Genomic DNA, 19247 nt, shown 5'->3' on the forward strand with positions numbered 1-19247 from the left:
CTGATCCATATCAGTAGGGTGGTTCCAAACGACCCTGGTCTGGCGAACCAGAGATTGGTTCTTTCCAGACCTGCGGACAAGGCCCCACGGTAAAAAACAGAGAGCCCGTTGGTGTCCTGCACATAACGGGATGTGAAGGTAAGCATCTTTGATGTCTATGGAGGCCAGATGTAGAGAAGCCACTATCATGCGAACCGATACCAGCTAGAATTTTTTGATCCGCACGGAACCATCAAGGGCCAGTAGGTCCAGCCTTGCTGAACTAGAGCCTGAGCTGCCCCATAGAGCGCCTGCAAGCGATCCGGAGACAGACGTACATTGGAAGGGAAAAACCTTACTGGAAAAAATGGATCGAAACTTGATCTAGCAACTGGACCACATGACCTCCCGAACCAAGCTGCCTGGGATCCGGGCCAGCCACAGGTCCGAGAACTGGCAAGGACGTCCCCCCCCCCCCCCTTCCGGATATGGGTGAGGACGCACCTTCAGGCCGAGTAGGCCTTGTCCACAGGTCTGGAAAAAAATGGTCTCTGGTTCGCCAGACCAGGGTCTGGTGGAACCACCCTACTGATATGGATCAGAGAACTGCGCCTGTCAATGAACGATAGAGAAAGTAGATTTTTAGATGTAGGAGCAAAGTGTCAGAATACGTTTGGGAAGGAGGTGGTTTAGCTAGAATGTGAAATATGACTGCTCACACCTACGTCCTTTCTACCACCGAACCCACAAACCATCAGTCCATCCGAACACACCTCCGTACTTTCTACCACCGAACCCACAAACCATCAGTCCATCCGCACACAGTGTACAACATTTATTAACATAATTACACAGGGAATCCTTTATTGCAACAATGCTTCCTTAAAAAGCCTTCTCGTCTGGACAATTTAAAAAGCAGAAAACGACGACAGGTCCTTGGACATTGAATCAGTGCAAGATCCGAATTCCCAGAGTCCTCCAGACTGACCGACAGTGCAACAAGCTCCGACTTAAAGGCCTCCTCCGCTCAGTAACTAATAAATGGTTTGTGTGTTCGCCGGCACGTTGAGAATCACATGCCTGCTTTTTTTAGAGTTCTTGGGGGTACTGATTGGCGAGATCCCCTGCCCTACCAAAATTTACACTTCCACTCAGGGCCAGAGGGACAAGATGGTGGGGACACAAACCATTGCTGGGAGATCTCGCCTCTGGAATCTCATGACATAAGACGCTGTTAGGTGAGGGGAAAGCAGCAGAGCCCACCCAACCCTGCGATATCAGTTCAGGGTGGAATAATAAAACAGTCCCAGTGCTGAAATGTAGACAAATAAAGGCTGTGCAATGTGTGCCAACTCCACATCAGACACCAAGTAGCTCTGAGGAGTCCTTGGCCTGATCCAATGATAGATAGTTTGACATAGACACCTAGTGCTGATGGACTACAACTCCCAGCATACACCACAGCAAGGGCAGCGTCATAAGCAATGGTCCATTACGACAGCCGAGACCTCTAAACGGCAAAGAGAAACCTAGAGCAGCCAACATGCGATGTGGCAGATGGAATTTGCTCCCCCGTAGTTCGAAGCTCGCATGCCAAGACAGCTTGTGGCTTTGTGGTGGACACAGCGGGCCCCGGGGCCGACCGCACAACATTGAAATGATTTATGGTCCTCTAGAGACAATACAGAGCCCATGCTTGGTGTCAGTAAGGATTATTCCCAGAGTTCGACTTGTGTAGACTCCATTGATTCCCCTTTTCAAAGTGACCGAGGATTTCACGAGGAACGTCTATGTAGAATGTTTTCAATCGAGAGATCCCCTTTGAGTGCTTTTCAAGTGGTGGATGGGGAGCCTGAGCTCCTTGTATTAAATACAGCCAATAGCCACGTCCCCCTCCTACTGTCTGTTATCTTTGGACACAGTGTGTGCAAACCAGTTCACTTTGGTCTTCCAGCTTTCCCGCAGCGCCTCGTTAAACTTCACCCGGAAATGTTTCAGTGCTTCATCGTCACTTTTTCCCAAAGCTAGAGAGTCCTGTGTGATAGAGAGAGAGAGGGATGAAATCACTGAGCGGAAATTTACACTAGATTATCATAAGTATTGGGGCGCCTGCCTTTATGAACTTTAGTGGCGTCCCAGTCTTAGTCCGTAGGGTTCAATATTGAGTTGGCCCACCCTTTGCAGCTATAACAGCTTCAACTCTTCTGGGAAGGCTGTCCACAAGGTTTAGGAGTGTCTATGGGAATGTTTGACCATTCTTCCAGAAGCGTACGTGTGAGGTCAGGCACTGATATGGACAAGGCGGCCTGATCGCAGTCTCCACTCTAATTCATCCCAAAGGTGTTCTATCGGGTTGAGGTCAGGACTTTGTGTAGGCCAGTCAAGTTCCTCCCCCCCAAACTCGCTCATCCATGTCTTTATAGACCTTGCTTTGTGCTATGGTGTGCAGTCATGTTGGAACAGGAAGGGGCCATCCCCAAACTGTTCCCACAGAGTTGGGAGCATGAAATTGTCCAAAATGTCTTGGTATGCTGACGCCTTAAGAGTTCCCTTCACTGGAACTAAGGGGCCAAGCCCAACCCCTGAGAAACTACCCCACACCATAATCCCCCCTCCACCAAATGATCTGGACCAGTGCACAAAGCAAGGTCCATAAAGTCATGGGTGAGCAAGTTTGGGGTGCAAGAAGTTGACTGGCCTGTACAGAGTTCTGATCTCAACCCGATAGAACACCTTTGGGAAGAATTAGAGTGGAGACTGCGAGCCAGGCCTTCCCTCCAACATCAGTGCCTGACCTCACAAATGCTCTTCTGGAAGAATGGTCAAACATTCCCATAGACACACTCCTAAACCTTGTGGACGGCCTTCCCAGAAGAGTTGAAGCTGTTATAGCTGCAAAGGGTGGGCCAACTCAATATTGAACCCTACGGACTAAGACTGGGATGCCATTAAAGTTCATGTGTGTGTAAAGGCAGGTGTCCCAATACTTTTGACAATACAGTGTATGCTAGAACAGTGGTCCTCAACTCCGGTCCTCGGGGCCCACTAACAGGCCAGATTTTAAGTATTACCTTGGGGAGATGCAGACTAGAATACTGCAATCACTGAGCAGCAAATGAGATCACCTGTGATGTAATTTAGTTATTTTGCAAACCTAGCCTGTTAGTGGGCCCCGAGGACCGGAGTTGAGGACCACTGTGCTAGAATATTCATCTCTGTAAAACGTAAAGTGGAACTCCAGGGGAAAACCAAAGCACACGACTGTCAAAGAATTGGTGCTTTTGGTCGGCCAGTCTTGTGATCCCCACATCCAGACTGGTAACCCCACTATTTCCTGCTTTACAGCTTTCTGGGTCGACTCTCCAATCCAATCCCTAGGGCAGTGATGGTGAACCTTGGCACCCCAGATGTTTCGGAACTAGATTTCCCATTAGGCTAAGCTACACTGCAGAGTGCATGAGCATCATGGGAAATGTAGTTCCAAAACATCTGGGGTGCCAAGGTTCACCATCACTGTTAGGGCAATGAACTGTCATCACACTGTTGACTCATTATCCAATGAGAAGGCAGGTGACCCAGGAGCTGAACCAGGAAATCGTAGAGTCATCCTAGTCGCTGCACAGTGCAGAAGGTGTGTGAATCACAAGAAGGGCCGAGCAGCAGTACAGCTTTCACTCTGGTCTTCCTCATTTTCCATAGCGCCTCGTTAAACGTCTCTCGGAAATATTTCAGTGTTTCATCATCACTTTTCCCCCAAAGTTAGAAAGTCGTTGATGAAAGAGAGGTGATGAAATCACTAAGCGGACATTTACATCTATGATCAGCGCGGTTTTAGAATACTCATCTCTGTAAAATGTAAAGAGGAACTCCAGGGGAAAACCTAAGCACATGGATGGGTGCTTTTGTTTGGCCAGTCTTGTGATCCCCACACCCAGACAGATGACCCCCTATTTCCTGATTTACAGCTTTCTGGATCGACTCTCCAGGCCTACTCCACTCACAGGGCAATGAACTGTCATTACACGCTTAATTCATTATCCAATGAGAAGGTGGGTGACACGGGAGCTGAACAAGGAAATAGTAGAGTCACCTTACTCGCTGACCACAAGACAGAATGCTGAACAAAAATACAGATTTGTTGTTCTGATCTCCCAAATTTCCTGCAGCACCCCTTTAACCCACTTGCCTACCCGCCACTTTCACCCCCTTCCTGCCCAGGCCAATTTTCAGCTTTCAGCGCTGTCACACTTTGAATGACAATTGCGCGGTCATGCAACACTGTACCCAAGTGACATTTTTATTATTTTGTTTACACAAATAGAGCTTTCTATTGGTGGCATTATCACCCCTGGGGTTTTTTTTTTTCCTAAACAAATGAAAAAAAAGACCAAAAATGTTGAAAAAAAAAAAAAAGTTCTGTGTGATAAAATTTTATAAATAAGTAATTTTTCTCCTTCACTGATGAGGCTGCACTAATTGGCGGCAATAATAGGGGCACTGACGAGGCTTCACTAATTGGCGGCAATGATAGGGGCACTGATGAGGCTGCACTAATTGGCGGCAATGATAGGGGCACCGATGAGGCTGCACTAATTGGCAGCAATGATAGGGCACTGATAAAGCTGCACTGATTGATGGCAATGATAGGGGCACTGAGGAGGCTGCAGTAATTGGCGGCAATGATAGGGGCACTGATGAGGCTGCACTAATTGGCGGCAATGATAGGGGCACTGATGAGGCTGCACTAATTGGCAGCAATGATAGGGCACTGATTGGCGGCAATGATAGGGGCACTGATAAAGCTGCACTGATTGGTGGCAATGATAGGGGCACTGAGGAGGCTGCAGTAATTGGCGGCAATGATAGGGGCACTGATGAGGCTGCACTAATTGGCAGCAATGATAGGGCACTGATTGGCGGCAATGATAGGGGCACTGATAAAGCTGCACTGATTGGTGGCAATGATAGGGGCACTGAGGAGGCTGCAGTAATTGGCGGCAATGATAGGGGCACTGATGAGGCTGCACTAATTGGCGGCAATGATAGAGGCACGGATGAGGCTGCACTAATTGGGGGCAATGATAGGGGCACTGATGAGGCTGCACTAATTGACAATGATAGGAAGCACTGATTGGCAGCATTGATGGGGACTGTTGTGGCTGCACTGATCATCAGTACGGATGTCCCCGTGTAGATTGCCACTTATCAGCTCTCCTCTCCTTCCGAGCTGTCAGCGTGAGGAAAGGAATGCTGATAACCATCAAATCCTGTTTACACTGTGATCAGCTGTGGTTGGACACAGCTGGTTACATGGTAAAGAGCCGCTGTGCTTGGCTCCTTACCCCGATCTGTGATTGGCTGTGTCCAAAGGGCACGGCGATCAAAGATCCCTGCCAATGCGCGATCACGGGAAGACATGAATAGAAGCCCTCCCAGAAATGTGTGACTGCATGGACTACATCCACAGGCCTTCCTCTATCCAAATGACAGCTTACCTTGTAAAGCCCAAAGTGCACTGCTGAAATACACAACCGTCAAAGGGTTGCTGCTTTTATTTGGCCAGTCTTGTGATTTCCACAGCCAGACGAGTGACCCCCCTATTTCCTGCTTTACAGCTTTCTGGATCGGCTCCAGTCCCATCCCGCTCATAGGGCAATGAATTGTCATCACACTGTTGATTCATTATGCAATGAGAAGGTGGGTGACACAGGAGCTGGACCAGGAAATAGTGGAGTCATCTTACTGGCTGTGCAGTTCAGAGGAGGTGTGTGAACCACAAGAATGGCTGAACAGAAGTACTGTTTTTTGTCTATCCAAAAGACAATTGAATTGATGTTTGGGAGCAGCTGCTAACTTTTGACAAAACATGAATTCTGGGCTCAATTCTTCATCCCCGCTTTACTACTTGCTGAGTCAGTGAACTGAGACAAGCATGCAGCCAGAGAAGTGTTGGGGCAGCCGATGTCCCCATGTTTGTTTCTGGTGAGGGACTCAGAATGTTGATGTGCAGTACTAGTTATGGCCACCAGATGGCCACAGAAAACACTCCGCAGTTTGCTAAATAGGGCCATAAATAATGAAAGTTTTTCATTGTCTTTTTTTGCATGTTGGAAATCTCTCTTCTCTTTATACAGCTATTTGCAATTGCCAACCACTGGGCTTAAAAGTGAAAAGTGAGTACCTCTGCCACAGGTTCATTCTGTGTTTGCATTTTGCTTAAGGGACTAAGGGGCACTAAGGTAAGCTGTGTTTTTCTGTGTGAAAAAGCCACGAAATGTTCTGTCCTGTTCACTCCTGCAACCAAGAGAGGAATACCGCTCAGGTATGGATGTCAATCAGGAATCAGGTCCAGGTGCCAGCCCCAGCACACCACTGCACAAACATAGAAACAGGTACAGGTGGCCGCTCCTTCAGAGCGCATGCTCCGATGACGTCATCAGCTGCATGCACTGTAAAGATCTCCTAAACGGTGCAAGTTTAGGAGATATTTATAGCACCTATAAGTAAGCCTTAATATAGGTTTACCTATAGGTAAAAGTCTTTAAACCACTTAAAATAAAAAATGGGAATGGTGTTTTATACCAGGTTTTATATTACAACTTTATGCTCCATGCACACTAGCTTAAAAAACCCTCCTAGCAGCAGCTTTTGAGTATTTTTTTTTCTGCTTCTAGAAGCAAACAGTGTTATCCTATATGTCCATGCAAACTAGAAGCGTTTTTGAAGCTTCAGCTTGTAGGAGTGTTTTTGGGAGCGATTTGCCAGCAGGAAAAAAAAAACAAAAAAAAACCTGCTGAAAACCTGCTGCTAAAAGCTGGCACAAAAATGCTATTATGAGCGTTTTTCATCGGGCATTTTTTAGTTGATAGTATGCATGGAGCCTAAATGTGGGTGTAACAAAGCTTGCTACCAATGTGGACTTCGCTTTTATTGCACACTGTAGGTTACCATGCCAGCTATAAGGTTATTTGTTTCTAAGTGTATGTAACCTACAGTGACACATCGACATGCAGCATGGCAGCTGGGAACTCTGCCACGGCACAATGGAAAATGTGTTACCTTGAGATACTGGATGTCCTTGGAACAGGTGAGCTCAGGCAGACCGGCTGCTTTCATCAGTGCAAACAAATTAAGGAAGAGAGTGCCGTGGCATCGCAGGATTGTGTAGGCTTTTTCACAGTATTCTCGGAACCTGTATGAGCAGAAAACAAGACGTCAATGACCAGATTAAAACCTTTCTAATAATGGCACTGCGGGTCTGGCACATTGAGAAGAAATATACTTTGGATTGTAAAGCCACAGATCCTGCAACGTCATTACTTTCTTTTTCTTCAAAAGAGGAAAATAAGATGCTAAAGAAAGGATGTTTTAGAGATAAGAAGACAGAAGTCAGGGGAGATAGCAGGCTTCCCTCTCACCTCTCAAACTTCTCGCTGTTGCTGGTCTTCCCTTGCTGAATGACGTGCACAAAATCGTACGTGAGGATGAAGGGAACCCGCTCTCGGTTAAAGCCAAACTTGCTCTTAAAATTACCCAGAAAGTGGCCAAAATCTATGTGAAAGAGCTGCAAAAACAATAAAGATTATGGAAGTGAAACAGGAATTTACCAATTCGTTTTGTTTGTGGCGTCTAAAGTGACCACACGTTCCCCTCCTTCCATGTTTCTCTTGGACATACCAGGGTTAGGCAGCGCATTGATCCCTGTATAGCTGCCCGGCTCCCATGCTCTAAGCTCCCGGCCATACCCCACCCAAGTCATTCAGAACATTTCTGCCATTTGACAGTTGAATGATATAGTGTGGGGCTTAAGCCGGCCATAGACCTTTTGCATCTTGGCCGATTCAGGAGGTACAGGCAGGCTGATTGATCAAGCAGCCTGTCGGGTTTTTCATGCGATTATTGCCAGTGGCTATAGCTGCTAGCAATAATCACTGTGTGTTTTCCTTGCCAGAACCCCCCCCCCCCCCCTGCTGGGAGAACACGATAGCTCCAAGGGAGGGATTACCCCATCAACACTGACTTTGTGATTTTCTTTCTTGCAACCCATGGCTGCAGGAAAGAAAGTCAAACCATCTATGGCCTGGCTTTAGTGTTGTGTGGGGGATGAGGCTTAAAGCTGGGTTCACATTAGTGCCAATTGGCGATGAGTTTCCCCGCATCCAAGTCACATGACAGGAGAGTGTGCCCAGCTCTCAATGGAGCTGGTTCACACATCTATGTGGCAGCTGCAGAGCGGATAGCACAGGGGTCCTATGCATCTTTGGCTCCTTTCAGGTCTGAATTCAGGCAAACATTCAGGCCTGATTTGTCCCTGAAATGGAGACCAGGGACGCACCGGACCCCTGCTGTGAGCCGCATCCAATGGAATGGCACTTTTCCACTGCAAGTACCAGCTCGGCTCCACTCGGCACTGCTTGGCACAGTTTACTTTTCCACTGCGTGGTACGAGTCGGCACGTTTCAGCACTGTATAGGCTCTACTTGGCTCGGTTTGCTTTTCCACTAAAGTAGTAAGTGGGTGGGATTACAACAATTCTCTGACCAATCAGTGGCTAGTAGTGACAAACAATCAAGGCTGCATGCAAAGGATTGTGGGATATGGTATAGGTACGGCCCGCTTGAAACCCCAACCGAGGTGGTACTGTTTAAGCGAGCTGTACCATGTAGTGGAAAAGCGCCGCTGTACCAAACCGTACCGAACCGTTCTAACACGTACCATGCGGTACCATGCAGTGGAAAAGCGCCAAACCGAGCCAACCGATCCGTTCCATGCAGTGGAAAAGCACCAAGTGTGAACCCAGCCTAAAGAGTTTTCAAACCCAAAAGAAAAAAAAAATGTAATATACTTAAACTTACCAGCCTTTTAATCGCAGGACCTACCTATTTTATTACACCGTGACAGATTGCCCATGTTTTTGTTTTTTGTATTTTAGTTTGGTTATGTTTTCTATCAATAAAAAGATTTATAAAAAAAAAAAAAAAAAAAAAAACTCACCAGCCTTTAGAGAAGGTGGCTACATTTGTTATTTTTTTTTTACCTTGATCTTCACCTGGTATTCCTATAAACAACACTTCCTATTCCTGGGTGGCTACATTCACTCCACTGTATCTATAGAGGGAGCCATGGTTGTCACCTAAGCCAGACTTCAAACATGTCTGCATTTGTACATCTCCATTACACAGGGATGGGCAAATTAGTAGCTTACAGGAGGAGGATAACGTCATTTTTGCTTTCTGATCAGCTCACAGGAAGTGACAAGGAAACTGCATCTCTGGCAGGACCAACGAGTAGTTTTTCTACTTGCTAAAAATGTTCTTGGTCAAAAGAAAAGAAAAAAAAAAAAAATGTTATGGCAGCTAGATCTAAGGACTGATAGGCTGCAATATATTACATTTTTGTTCTTGGTTTTAGTTATTGTTTAATACGGACTTGTCAAATTCCTTGTACAGCCTGAACCAAGGAGCCAAAGGGCTCCACAGGGACCAATTAGAGGACTACCACAAGGTTCCTTCACTTCACTATAGTTACATTTTAGGCCAGGAAAAGCTTTTTTTAAACTCTAGGAGAACTTTTGATCTTTAAGATCTAATAGTGCAGCACAGAAAGTGATCACTGCCTGTGTGTTGGACAGGTCCCCTAGGTCAGTGTTCCTCAACCTTTTTTCAGTCAAGGCACCCTTTAAAATTTCACACAACCTCGAGGCACCCCTTTCTTCTTTTTTTTTTTTTTATTATAAATATTTATGCAGCCAATGCTGTGGAATTTATCTACCCCAGACAATTGATATCAATCTACACCGGCCGGTTGTTGTAATTTTTGTACACGTGTGTAATGTCTTGTCTTCAGTGTTTTATGTCACTTTCCTATCCTTTCATTAATGCTCAAGTACCTGCATGTTCACTGTAATTGTATATATTTCAATATAATTATTAAATTGACAGAAATAACCCAATTGGTCTCTCTGCCTATTTGGTGAAGCCAACCCTATAACCTTTTTTTTTTCCACGCTCTTTGTGGAACATTTTTTGAGTATATGGGTCAGGTTAGGCTGGTTCCCACGCATGAAGTGGAGGCATAGTAGAGAAATACATTTTTCTGTACTTATTTCCCCCTTTTCATCCTATTTTTTATACAGTGGGGGGGATCAAGCCTGCCTATAGGTTACAAAAAGCCACAGGTTCACACTCTTTGTGGAACATTTTTTGAGTTGATCCACCCCCCCACTGACTTGTATACAGCTTTGGGCAATTTCTAGGTATTTTGCCAAGGCACCCCTGAAGACACCCTGGATGAAAAAGGCTGATCTAGAACGAAAATACTGGAATAAGCAGTACAAACCGCTATGAATGACTCCAGAATTACCAAGGCTGGAAAATGGCGTACCTGTCCACTTTCCCGTATCATGATATTGTCGCTGTGACGGTCCCCAATGCCCAGGACGTAGGTTGCTACACAGTAGCCAGCACATGACAGTGTGAACTCCTCAATGGCTTGTTCCAGAGCATCCCTAACAAGCAACAGGAAAGTAACATAAGAACCTAAAATGAAATGACTCTAAGTAGCAGAAGTGATGGGGAAAATGTCTGATGCAGGGTGCAATCCCTGTTTATTTGGATGCACATAATCCCCATCAGATACATTTTATACATTGCAAACAATATAGAAAAAACATTTATTACAGATCCTATCCATCTAGGTTTGTAAGTAGTTCTATGTATTGGATTAAATAAACGCTGTTTATACTTACTTCACCATGGATGGCATCCTGTCTTTATGAGGGCCTGTAGGAATATCGGCACCTATATGCAAGGATTCTTTCCCAACATACATATATGAAAAAGGCTGTCTCCATGAGGATCATTAGCACCAAGAAAAGTGTATACGACACCCACCGCTTTACTCTCTTCTATTTGTGGTAAGTAGGGAACCACATGGGGAGCACCAGCACCTTAGTCTAAGAAGTGGAGCACTACAGCACTTTTTTTCTACTTTGTACTAAAGGACATTTATTTATTCCGTGTTTTTGATATATTATTTATACCTATGTATTTATTTTTGACTAGGATCTTTGGCATATTTAGTATTTATTGTTTATATGCAATCTGAGCATTGATTGTGCAAAAATGTATTCAACATTATTACATAGCAGCGCGGAAAATCATGGATTACACATTATATTAAAGGCAGCAGCTATATTTAAAAATCGGCTTTTTACACATTTTTTTTCACATATTTATTCACTTATTTATTTATATACCATAAGCGCGAGGACATACACCATTTTTAATATAGAAAAAAAGTTTATTACAGATCCTTACTCGCTTCTGTTCTGCAGATATTCCAAAAAGCCACTCCGAGCACGGTTTTAAATAAATGCCCACTTGAAGGTTCTACATGTTCTCTAATCACACAGTCCCTGTTTTGTAATAAAACACTGCATCTCTATACCCTGTTGTTGCCAGGGGAATAAACTAAAACATTTTTTTGAGGGTGCAACATTCCACGTATTAGGCTATGTGAGCCAAATTACTGCAGCAGGGGGAATTTCTGACTTTAAACAGAGTTCTGCCAATTTTGGCTGCAGGCTTAAAAAAAAAAAAAAAAAAAAAAAAATGACATAAATCTTTCCCGTAGTTAGTAGACGCGATAACTTTTTTGTGCAAACCGAAAATTACCAAATATATGTAGCAGAAAACAAATTGGCCTAAAATGTTAAATTTTGATTTTTTTTTGAGAATGTCCTATAACAGAATGTGACAAATATATATATATATATATATATATATATATAAAAAAATATATATATATATATATATATATATATACATATACATACACACACACACACATTTTTTTTTTTTTCAAAATTGTCGTCTTTTTTTGTTAATAGTGCAAAAAATTTAAATCGTAAAATCGCAGATCAAAAAAAAAAAAAAAAATGAACATTAAAATGACATAGTAAACAGTAGTGCTCCTTTAACCACTTTAAGACCGGAAGGGTCTACCCCCTTAATGACCAGGCCCTGTTTTGCGATTCGGCACTGCGTTACTTTAACGGACAATTGCGCGGTCGTGCGACGATGTACCCAAATAAAATTGATGTCCTTTTTTTCCCCACAAATAGAGCTTTCTTTTGGTGGATATTTGATCACATCTGCGATTTTTTTTTTTTTGCACTATAAAAAAAAAAAAAAAAAAAACAATATTTTTCACATTCTGCTATGTGACATTCTCAAAAAAATTTTTTTTAAATTTTAGGCCAATTTGTTTTCTGCTACATATTTTTGGTAAAAAAAAAAAAAAAATCACAATAAGCGTATTTTGATTGGTTTGCACAAAAGTTATCGCGTCTACAAACTATGAGAAAGATTTGTGTCATTTTCTAATGTTTTTTTTTGTTTTTTTTTTTAATAGTAATGGTGGCGATCTGCGATTTTTAGCGGGACTGCGACATTGTGGTGGACAGATCGGACCCCTAACTGACATTCTTGGGGGGACCAGTTATATTACTACAGTAATCAGTGCTAAAAATATGCACTGTTACTGTAATAATGACACTGGCAGGGAAGGGGTGATCAAGGGGTTAAATGTGAGCCTAGGGGAGTGATTCTAACAGTGGGGGGCGGGGCTTCTGAAAATGACCATAGAGACATGTGATCCTATATAGAAGGTTCACATGGGTTCTATGATCATTGCAGGGAAAAGAATGGTCAGCTGCGTTTACAACAGCTAACCATTCTCTCTCAGCGGGGAGCGCTCACAGGTGTCAGGCGACAATCGGAGCCGCCTGACACACGCATCGGCTTCCCCGGTGATGAGCTTTGGCGAAAGCCCCCTAGCCTCCTGAGAGCGAGTGACGTATACCTATGTCACTTTGCCCCAGGAACGGCTGCCTGCCGCAGTATATCTGCGGTGGGCGGTCGTAAAGTGGTTAATAAAGGAGAGTCCCCAGAATGCATTGCCAGCCGGATTCCCAACAGCAGCAGGAGGGTTTCTGGTAGACCAATCACTCACCCTGGATTCTTGCTCTTTAACCAGTTCAGAAGTGCATCCTTGTTGAAGGCCGCAGTAGCCGCCATGTTACTCTTGTTACGCTGGATGTTGGCGATCGTATCAGAACGCATGACGACTTCAATCAGACCGGTCTTGTCTCCTGTCGAAAGGCAGCCGTAAGGTGTGACCCTGTACAGACAAAAGCAGGCAGTCAATAGAGATGTTGCTGTCTGCCCTCTCTCATGCTGTAAAGTTTCTGCTCCGACTTCTAGGGATACTACACCAAATCTTGGAGAAATTACAGGCAAAAATTTAAAAAACAAGCAGTAAGCTACTAATGCTTTCCAGCAAACACAGTTACTGTAGGTTAAAGGATAGGTTCACCATTTGTAAAATTGTAATACCCATATTCAGGGTGTAACAGGTTACAAATGCACTGGCCCCCGTATCAGAGGTATGGGCAGACAGCTACACAGACAGTGTGAAGGGCCGTGGCATTAGAATGCAATGCTTTAAAAAGTTCTAAAGAACAAAAAAAAATAATAATAAATATATAAAAGGTGCATCTCATAAAATTAGAATATCATCAAAAAGTTATTTATTTCAGTAATTCAATTCAAAATGTGAAACATTATATATATATATATATATATATATATATATATATATATATATATATATATATATATATATATATATATATATATATATATATATATATATATATAATGTTATATATATATCTATATAATGTTATATATATATCTATCTATCTATCTCTATACACACACACACACACACACGCACACATATACATATATATATACACACACATACGCACACACATATACATATATATATATATATATATATATATATATATATATATATATACATACACACACACATATATATGTACATACATACACGTTACACACAGAGTGATAGATTCCAAGCATTTCTTGCTTTGAATTTTGAGGATTATGGCAAAAAGCTGATTATGGAGAAAACCCAAAATTCAGTATCTCAGAAAATTACAATTTTACAGACCAATAAAAAAATAAAAATAAAAAATAAATCATCACTGACTGTGGAAACTTCACACTGGACCTCATGCAACTTGGATTCTGTGCCTCTCCACTCTTTTGCACAGTCAGTGATGATTTGGGGCGCCATGTCATCTGCTGGTGTTGGTCCACTGTATTTTATCAAGTGCAAAGTCAGCGCAGCCCTCTAGCAGGAAATTCTAGAGCACACGTGTCAAACACAAGGCCCGCGGGCCGAATCCAGCCCTCCAGGCCATTTTATGTGAACCTTGCACCTCTCTCTTGCAGCTGCAGGAGAGCTCCAGCCCTCCTCTGGTTCTCCTCCAGACCCTGTGTACTTTTTGCTTTCCAGCAATGCTTACAGATTCTTCCTAGCAGCACAAGATAAGGTGGGAGGGGGGGGGGGTGCAACTGTAATGTAAGAGAGGGCGGGGGACTCAATTTCTGATGGAGAGGCTCTTGACATCTTATGTAAAGGTAGGGGATGCTCTGGACATCTAGTCTTACAGATACAACTGGACCTTTTGAGGGCAATCATAGTGCTGATACGGCCCACAATTAAATTGAGTTTGACACCCCTGTTCTAGTGCACTTCATGCTTCCCTCTGCTGACCAGCTTTATGGAGATGCTGATTTCATTTTCCAGCAGGATTTGGCACCACCCACACTGCCAAAGTTACCAATACCTGGTCACATGATCATGGTATCACTGTGCTTGATTGGCCAGCAAACTGATCTGACCCTAAACCCCATAGAGAATCTGTGGGGTATTGTGAAGAGGAAGATGAGATGCCAGACCCCACAATGCAGATGAGCTGAAGGCCGCTATCAAAGCAACCTGGGCTTCCATAACACCTCAGCAGTGCCGCAAGCTGATCGCCTCCATGCCACGCCGCATTGATGCAGTAATTCATGCAAAAGGAGCCCCGACCAAGTATTGAGTGCATCCTATACTGTACATGGACAGACTTTTCAGTAAGCCAACATTTCTGTATTAAAAATCCTTTTTTATTTTTTTTTATTGGTCTTATGTAATATTCTAATTTTCTGAGATACGGCATTTTGGGTTTTTACTAGCTGTAAGCCATAATTAACAAAAAAAAAAAATGCTTGAAACATATCACTCTGTATGCAACAAAATATAAAATATAGACAAGTTTCAATTTTTGAATTGAATTACTGAAATAAATTAACTTTTTTAGATATTCTATTTTTATGAAATGCACTTCTTACCTGCAAAAAATGTACATTTATATATTTTTTTGTAAAAGTGAACTTATCCTTTAAAGTCAGAAATATCATTTACAGCTGCCTAAAAAAATAAAAGAAATTCCTACCGGAGGTCCAGCCCTTCCTTCTTCCACAGAACATCCATAAGCCGGATCATCTGTAGCGTCAGCATATCCTGACGAAGATCTGCGGAGAATGGAGGACATGATGCAAAGATGATAATCATAGACACTTTTATATACAGCGGGCCTTCCTGGATGAACCTAGACACCCTCATACATGGCAGGCATTCCTGGATGACCCTAGATACCCTCAAATGGTGGGCCTATCAGGATAAACCTAGACAACCCCATATATGGCAGGCCTTCTTGGATGAACCTAGACACCTTCATACATGGCAGGCATTCCTGGATGAACCTAGACACCCTCATTAAACGCAGGCATTCCTGGATGAACCTAGATACCCTCAAATGGTGGGCCTATCAGGATAAACCTAGACAACCCCATATGGTAGGCCTTCTTGGATGAACCTAGACACCCTCATACATGGCAGGCATTCCTGGATGAACCTAGACACCCTCATTAAACGCAGGCATTCCTGGATGAACCTAGATACCCTCAAATGGTGGGCCTATCAGGATAAACCTAGACAACCCCATATGGTAGGCCTTCTTGGATGAACCTAGACACCCTCATACATGGCAGGCATTCCTGGATGAACCTAGACACCCTCATTAAACGCAGGCATTCCTGGATGAACCTAGATACCCTCAAATGGTGGGCCTATCAGGATAAACCTAGACAACCCCATATATGGTGGGCCTTCTTGGATGAACCTAGACACCCTCATACAATGCAGGCATTCCTGGATGAACCTAGATACCCTCAAATGGTGGGCCTATCAGGATAAACCTAGACAACAACCCCATATGGTAGGCCTTCTTGGATGAACCTAGACACCCTCTTATATAGCGGGGGCCTTCTCAGATGAACCTAGACACCATCATATAAGGAAGGCCTTCCTAGATGAATTTGGATACCCTTATAAATGGAAGACCTTTCCTGATGAACCTAGACACCCTCATATGGTAGGGGCCTTCCAGAATAAACCCAGACATCCTCATTTACAGCAGGTCTTTCAAGATGAACCTAGACACTCTTATTTACAGCAAGCCTTCTGGGATGAACCTAGACATATATTGCAGGGCCCATCTTGGATATCTCGGCACCTTCATATATGGTGAGGGCCTGCTTGGGTGAATCTTGACACTATCACATATGGTGAGGGCCTTCTTGGATGAACCTAGAAATCTTTATATATGGCAGGCCTTCCCAGATGAACCTAGACACCCTCATACGGTATTTTGCGTGCCTTACCAGATGAATCATCTGGTAACACCCTTACATATAGCAGGGGCCTTCTTGGGATGATCTAGGCACCCTTATATTCTTGGATGAACCTATACACTCTCGTCACTTAACAGACCTTTCCAGATAACCCTAGTCACCAGAGGTGGGGGACTCGAGTCACATGACTTGACTTAAGTCAGACTTAAGTCACCAGTTTGAGGACGCGAGACTTGCTTGACTAAAGACTCAGCTTGACTTTGACTTGGTATTCATGACTTGACTTTGACTTGAGACATGACTCGAAATGACTTTACTTTAAAGTTATTAAATATTTGCATTTTCTCAAGATGTGTTAAAGCAAAATGAATGTGCCTGTTATATTTCTGACACCACAGTCACTTAAAACACCTCAGTGTTCTGATTTTTAGGACACTGGCTGTTTAACAATGGAAACACTTAACATGTTTTTAGTGACTGTGGTGTTGAAACATGACCGGACGAAGGATTTTGAGCTGTTTGGGCATTCAAAGTGTTTCTTTAATATGCCAAGAAAAAAGTTTTCTTGGATAAGCCTAGACATCCTCATAAGACGAGCCTTCCTGGATTAACTTAGACACCTTCATATATGGAGGGCCTTCTGGGATGAACCAAGACACCCTCAAATGGAGAGGCTTCTCAGAAGACCATAGAAAACTTTATACGGCAGGCCTTCATGGATTAACCTATAAAAACGCATATACAGCGGGCATTCCCAGAATCCGTCTTACCGTCTCCATTCTTGAAGATGATGCCAACACGATTTCCACCGTATAGTTCATTATTGTATACAATCCACAGTGGCTTCATCTTGGATTCCATGAAAGTGCAAAGATCGACACTGTGGAAGAGAACACTGCAACTCAGATTTTAGAGGCAAAAAAAGGACCTTAGTCAGCGTTTTATTCAATTATTTTATGAACAAATTGCTGAAGAGATCAATTACCCAATTGAAACCTTTAAAAGTAAAAGAGGAAGACACCCCACCCCAGGATGTCTGCTTTTTCCTTTACAAGTCAGAAAAGTATCTTGTGTGCTCCTCTCCGATTCGGTTTAACTCAGTTACCAGCAACTTTAGGTTTTATGAATATATTTAGCAGAATTTAAAAGTAGAACTAAAAGGCAAATGTTTTTTTTTTAGTTTTGGATAGAGTGGAGATGGATCAGAATCCCTGTCCATTTTTTATTGCGGTCTGTGTCCCCGTTAAGGAGATTTCTCCTATTTGTCCTGTTTACCATTATCATTGAAAGTGAAAGTAAAAGAAAATCCCAAATTTTGGGTTGGCTCCAGAAAAGTAAGCTGGGAAATCTTCCAATAGGGACACTAGTTCTGGTGACCTGGGGGTCCCCAATGAATTCCCTTAATTTGGAGGGATTTCCTCTCACTTCCTGTTTTGCTATGGGACAGGAAGTGAAGGGAAATCTCTACAATGGGACACAGATGGTGAAAAAAAAAAAAACTGACAGGGGTTGTAACCCTCCATTGCTCTATCCAAAATGAAAAAAAGATTTTCCTACAGTTCTACTTGAAGCCCACAACCTCAAGTCTCAACATGGCTCAACCATCCTGTTTTCAGAGGGATCAGACAACACAGCTCTTGCCACCATCTTTAAGGTGGAAAAATCTGATGTAATCAGATGGAAACTCTCTCCTTAAATTCTTTTTAAAATGTATTTATAAAAGGGATCACATCTTATACCAAGTGTTTTTTTTCAACTATTTAGCAGTGTGAGATCAACTGAATTTTAATGAGCACCTTCTTAAATGTGGTACTTATTTGTATTGGTATCTGCAACGTTAGAATCAACCTAGATAAGACTTTCCCAATGTAAAATTTCTCTTCCTGCATTATATAATACAGGGCTTGACAAATTTGCCTGAAATCTAGGAGCCAGCTAAAAAAATTAGGAGCCATTTTTTTTTTTAACTAACAACCAAGCTTTATTTAATAAAACGGATACTAAATTTACACATAAATACGACTAGAACCCCACTCTCCTCTATAGCGCAATTGGATGGAAACAGTCTGTCTGTCTCTTTCCATCCGATGCCATCTGATCCAATCCATGGGAAGGATAGAAAATAGAACCACCATCCGTCTGTTTTTGGCGGACAGGATCAGATGGCGGCAGATTATAGCTCCATAGAGGAGAATGAAGGGTCTGACCAGGCCTGCCTGAAAAACTGACAGGCGGACCTGATCAGACAGCCCGTGTGAAAGGGGCCTTCAGCTGTGGCATGGCGATGAGAAAAAAAAAAAAGATATATATCTATCTATTTTTTTTATATATAATAATTAAAAAGAAAAAAAATTATTAATTTTTTTTTTTTTTTAATTTAAAAAATAAATTAATAATAACCACAACACTCCCTGTCCACTTACCTTTAAGCAAAGGTAACTGGACAGTGAGAGGAAGCCTGCAAATACTTCCCTCTCATCTCCTCTTGGGAAGGAGATGGGAATGCATTGAGAACAGACAGTGGAAACAGTCATTACTCCCGGCCACCACAAGAGGGCGCCAGTTCCCCGTTGGAAGCCTCACAGAAGAAGGCCGAAAAGCCGGGGCCTCAATTTTCGGACGGCGCGGAAGTCTATGAACTCGAAAAGGAGG

General features: G+C 43.0%; 1 protein-coding gene across 1 annotated transcript in view; it reads right to left on the reverse strand.

The window, feature by feature from the left end:
- Window positions 1-798: 798 nt before the first annotated feature.
- The window catches only part of PIK3CD (phosphatidylinositol-4,5-bisphosphate 3-kinase catalytic subunit delta), a 122818-nt gene continuing 104369 nt past the window's right edge, over window positions 799-19247 (reverse strand). The window contains exons 17-23 of the mRNA XM_082274508.1: window positions 17366-17475; window positions 15356-15434; window positions 12994-13161; window positions 10363-10486; window positions 7398-7543; window positions 7039-7171; window positions 799-2013 (exon numbers count right to left, since the gene is read on the reverse strand). Of these exons, the coding sequence (XP_082130634.1) occupies window positions 1876-2013; window positions 7039-7171; window positions 7398-7543; window positions 10363-10486; window positions 12994-13161; window positions 15356-15434; window positions 17366-17475 (898 nt within the window). The 3' untranslated portion in view covers window positions 799-1875. The remainder of the gene's footprint in view (window positions 2014-7038; window positions 7172-7397; window positions 7544-10362; window positions 10487-12993; window positions 13162-15355; window positions 15435-17365; window positions 17476-19247) is intronic.

This window comes from Pelophylax lessonae (genome assembly GCF_965119305.1).
Source record: "Pelophylax lessonae genome assembly, chromosome: 12".
NCBI lineage: Eukaryota > Metazoa > Chordata > Amphibia > Anura > Ranidae > Pelophylax > Pelophylax lessonae.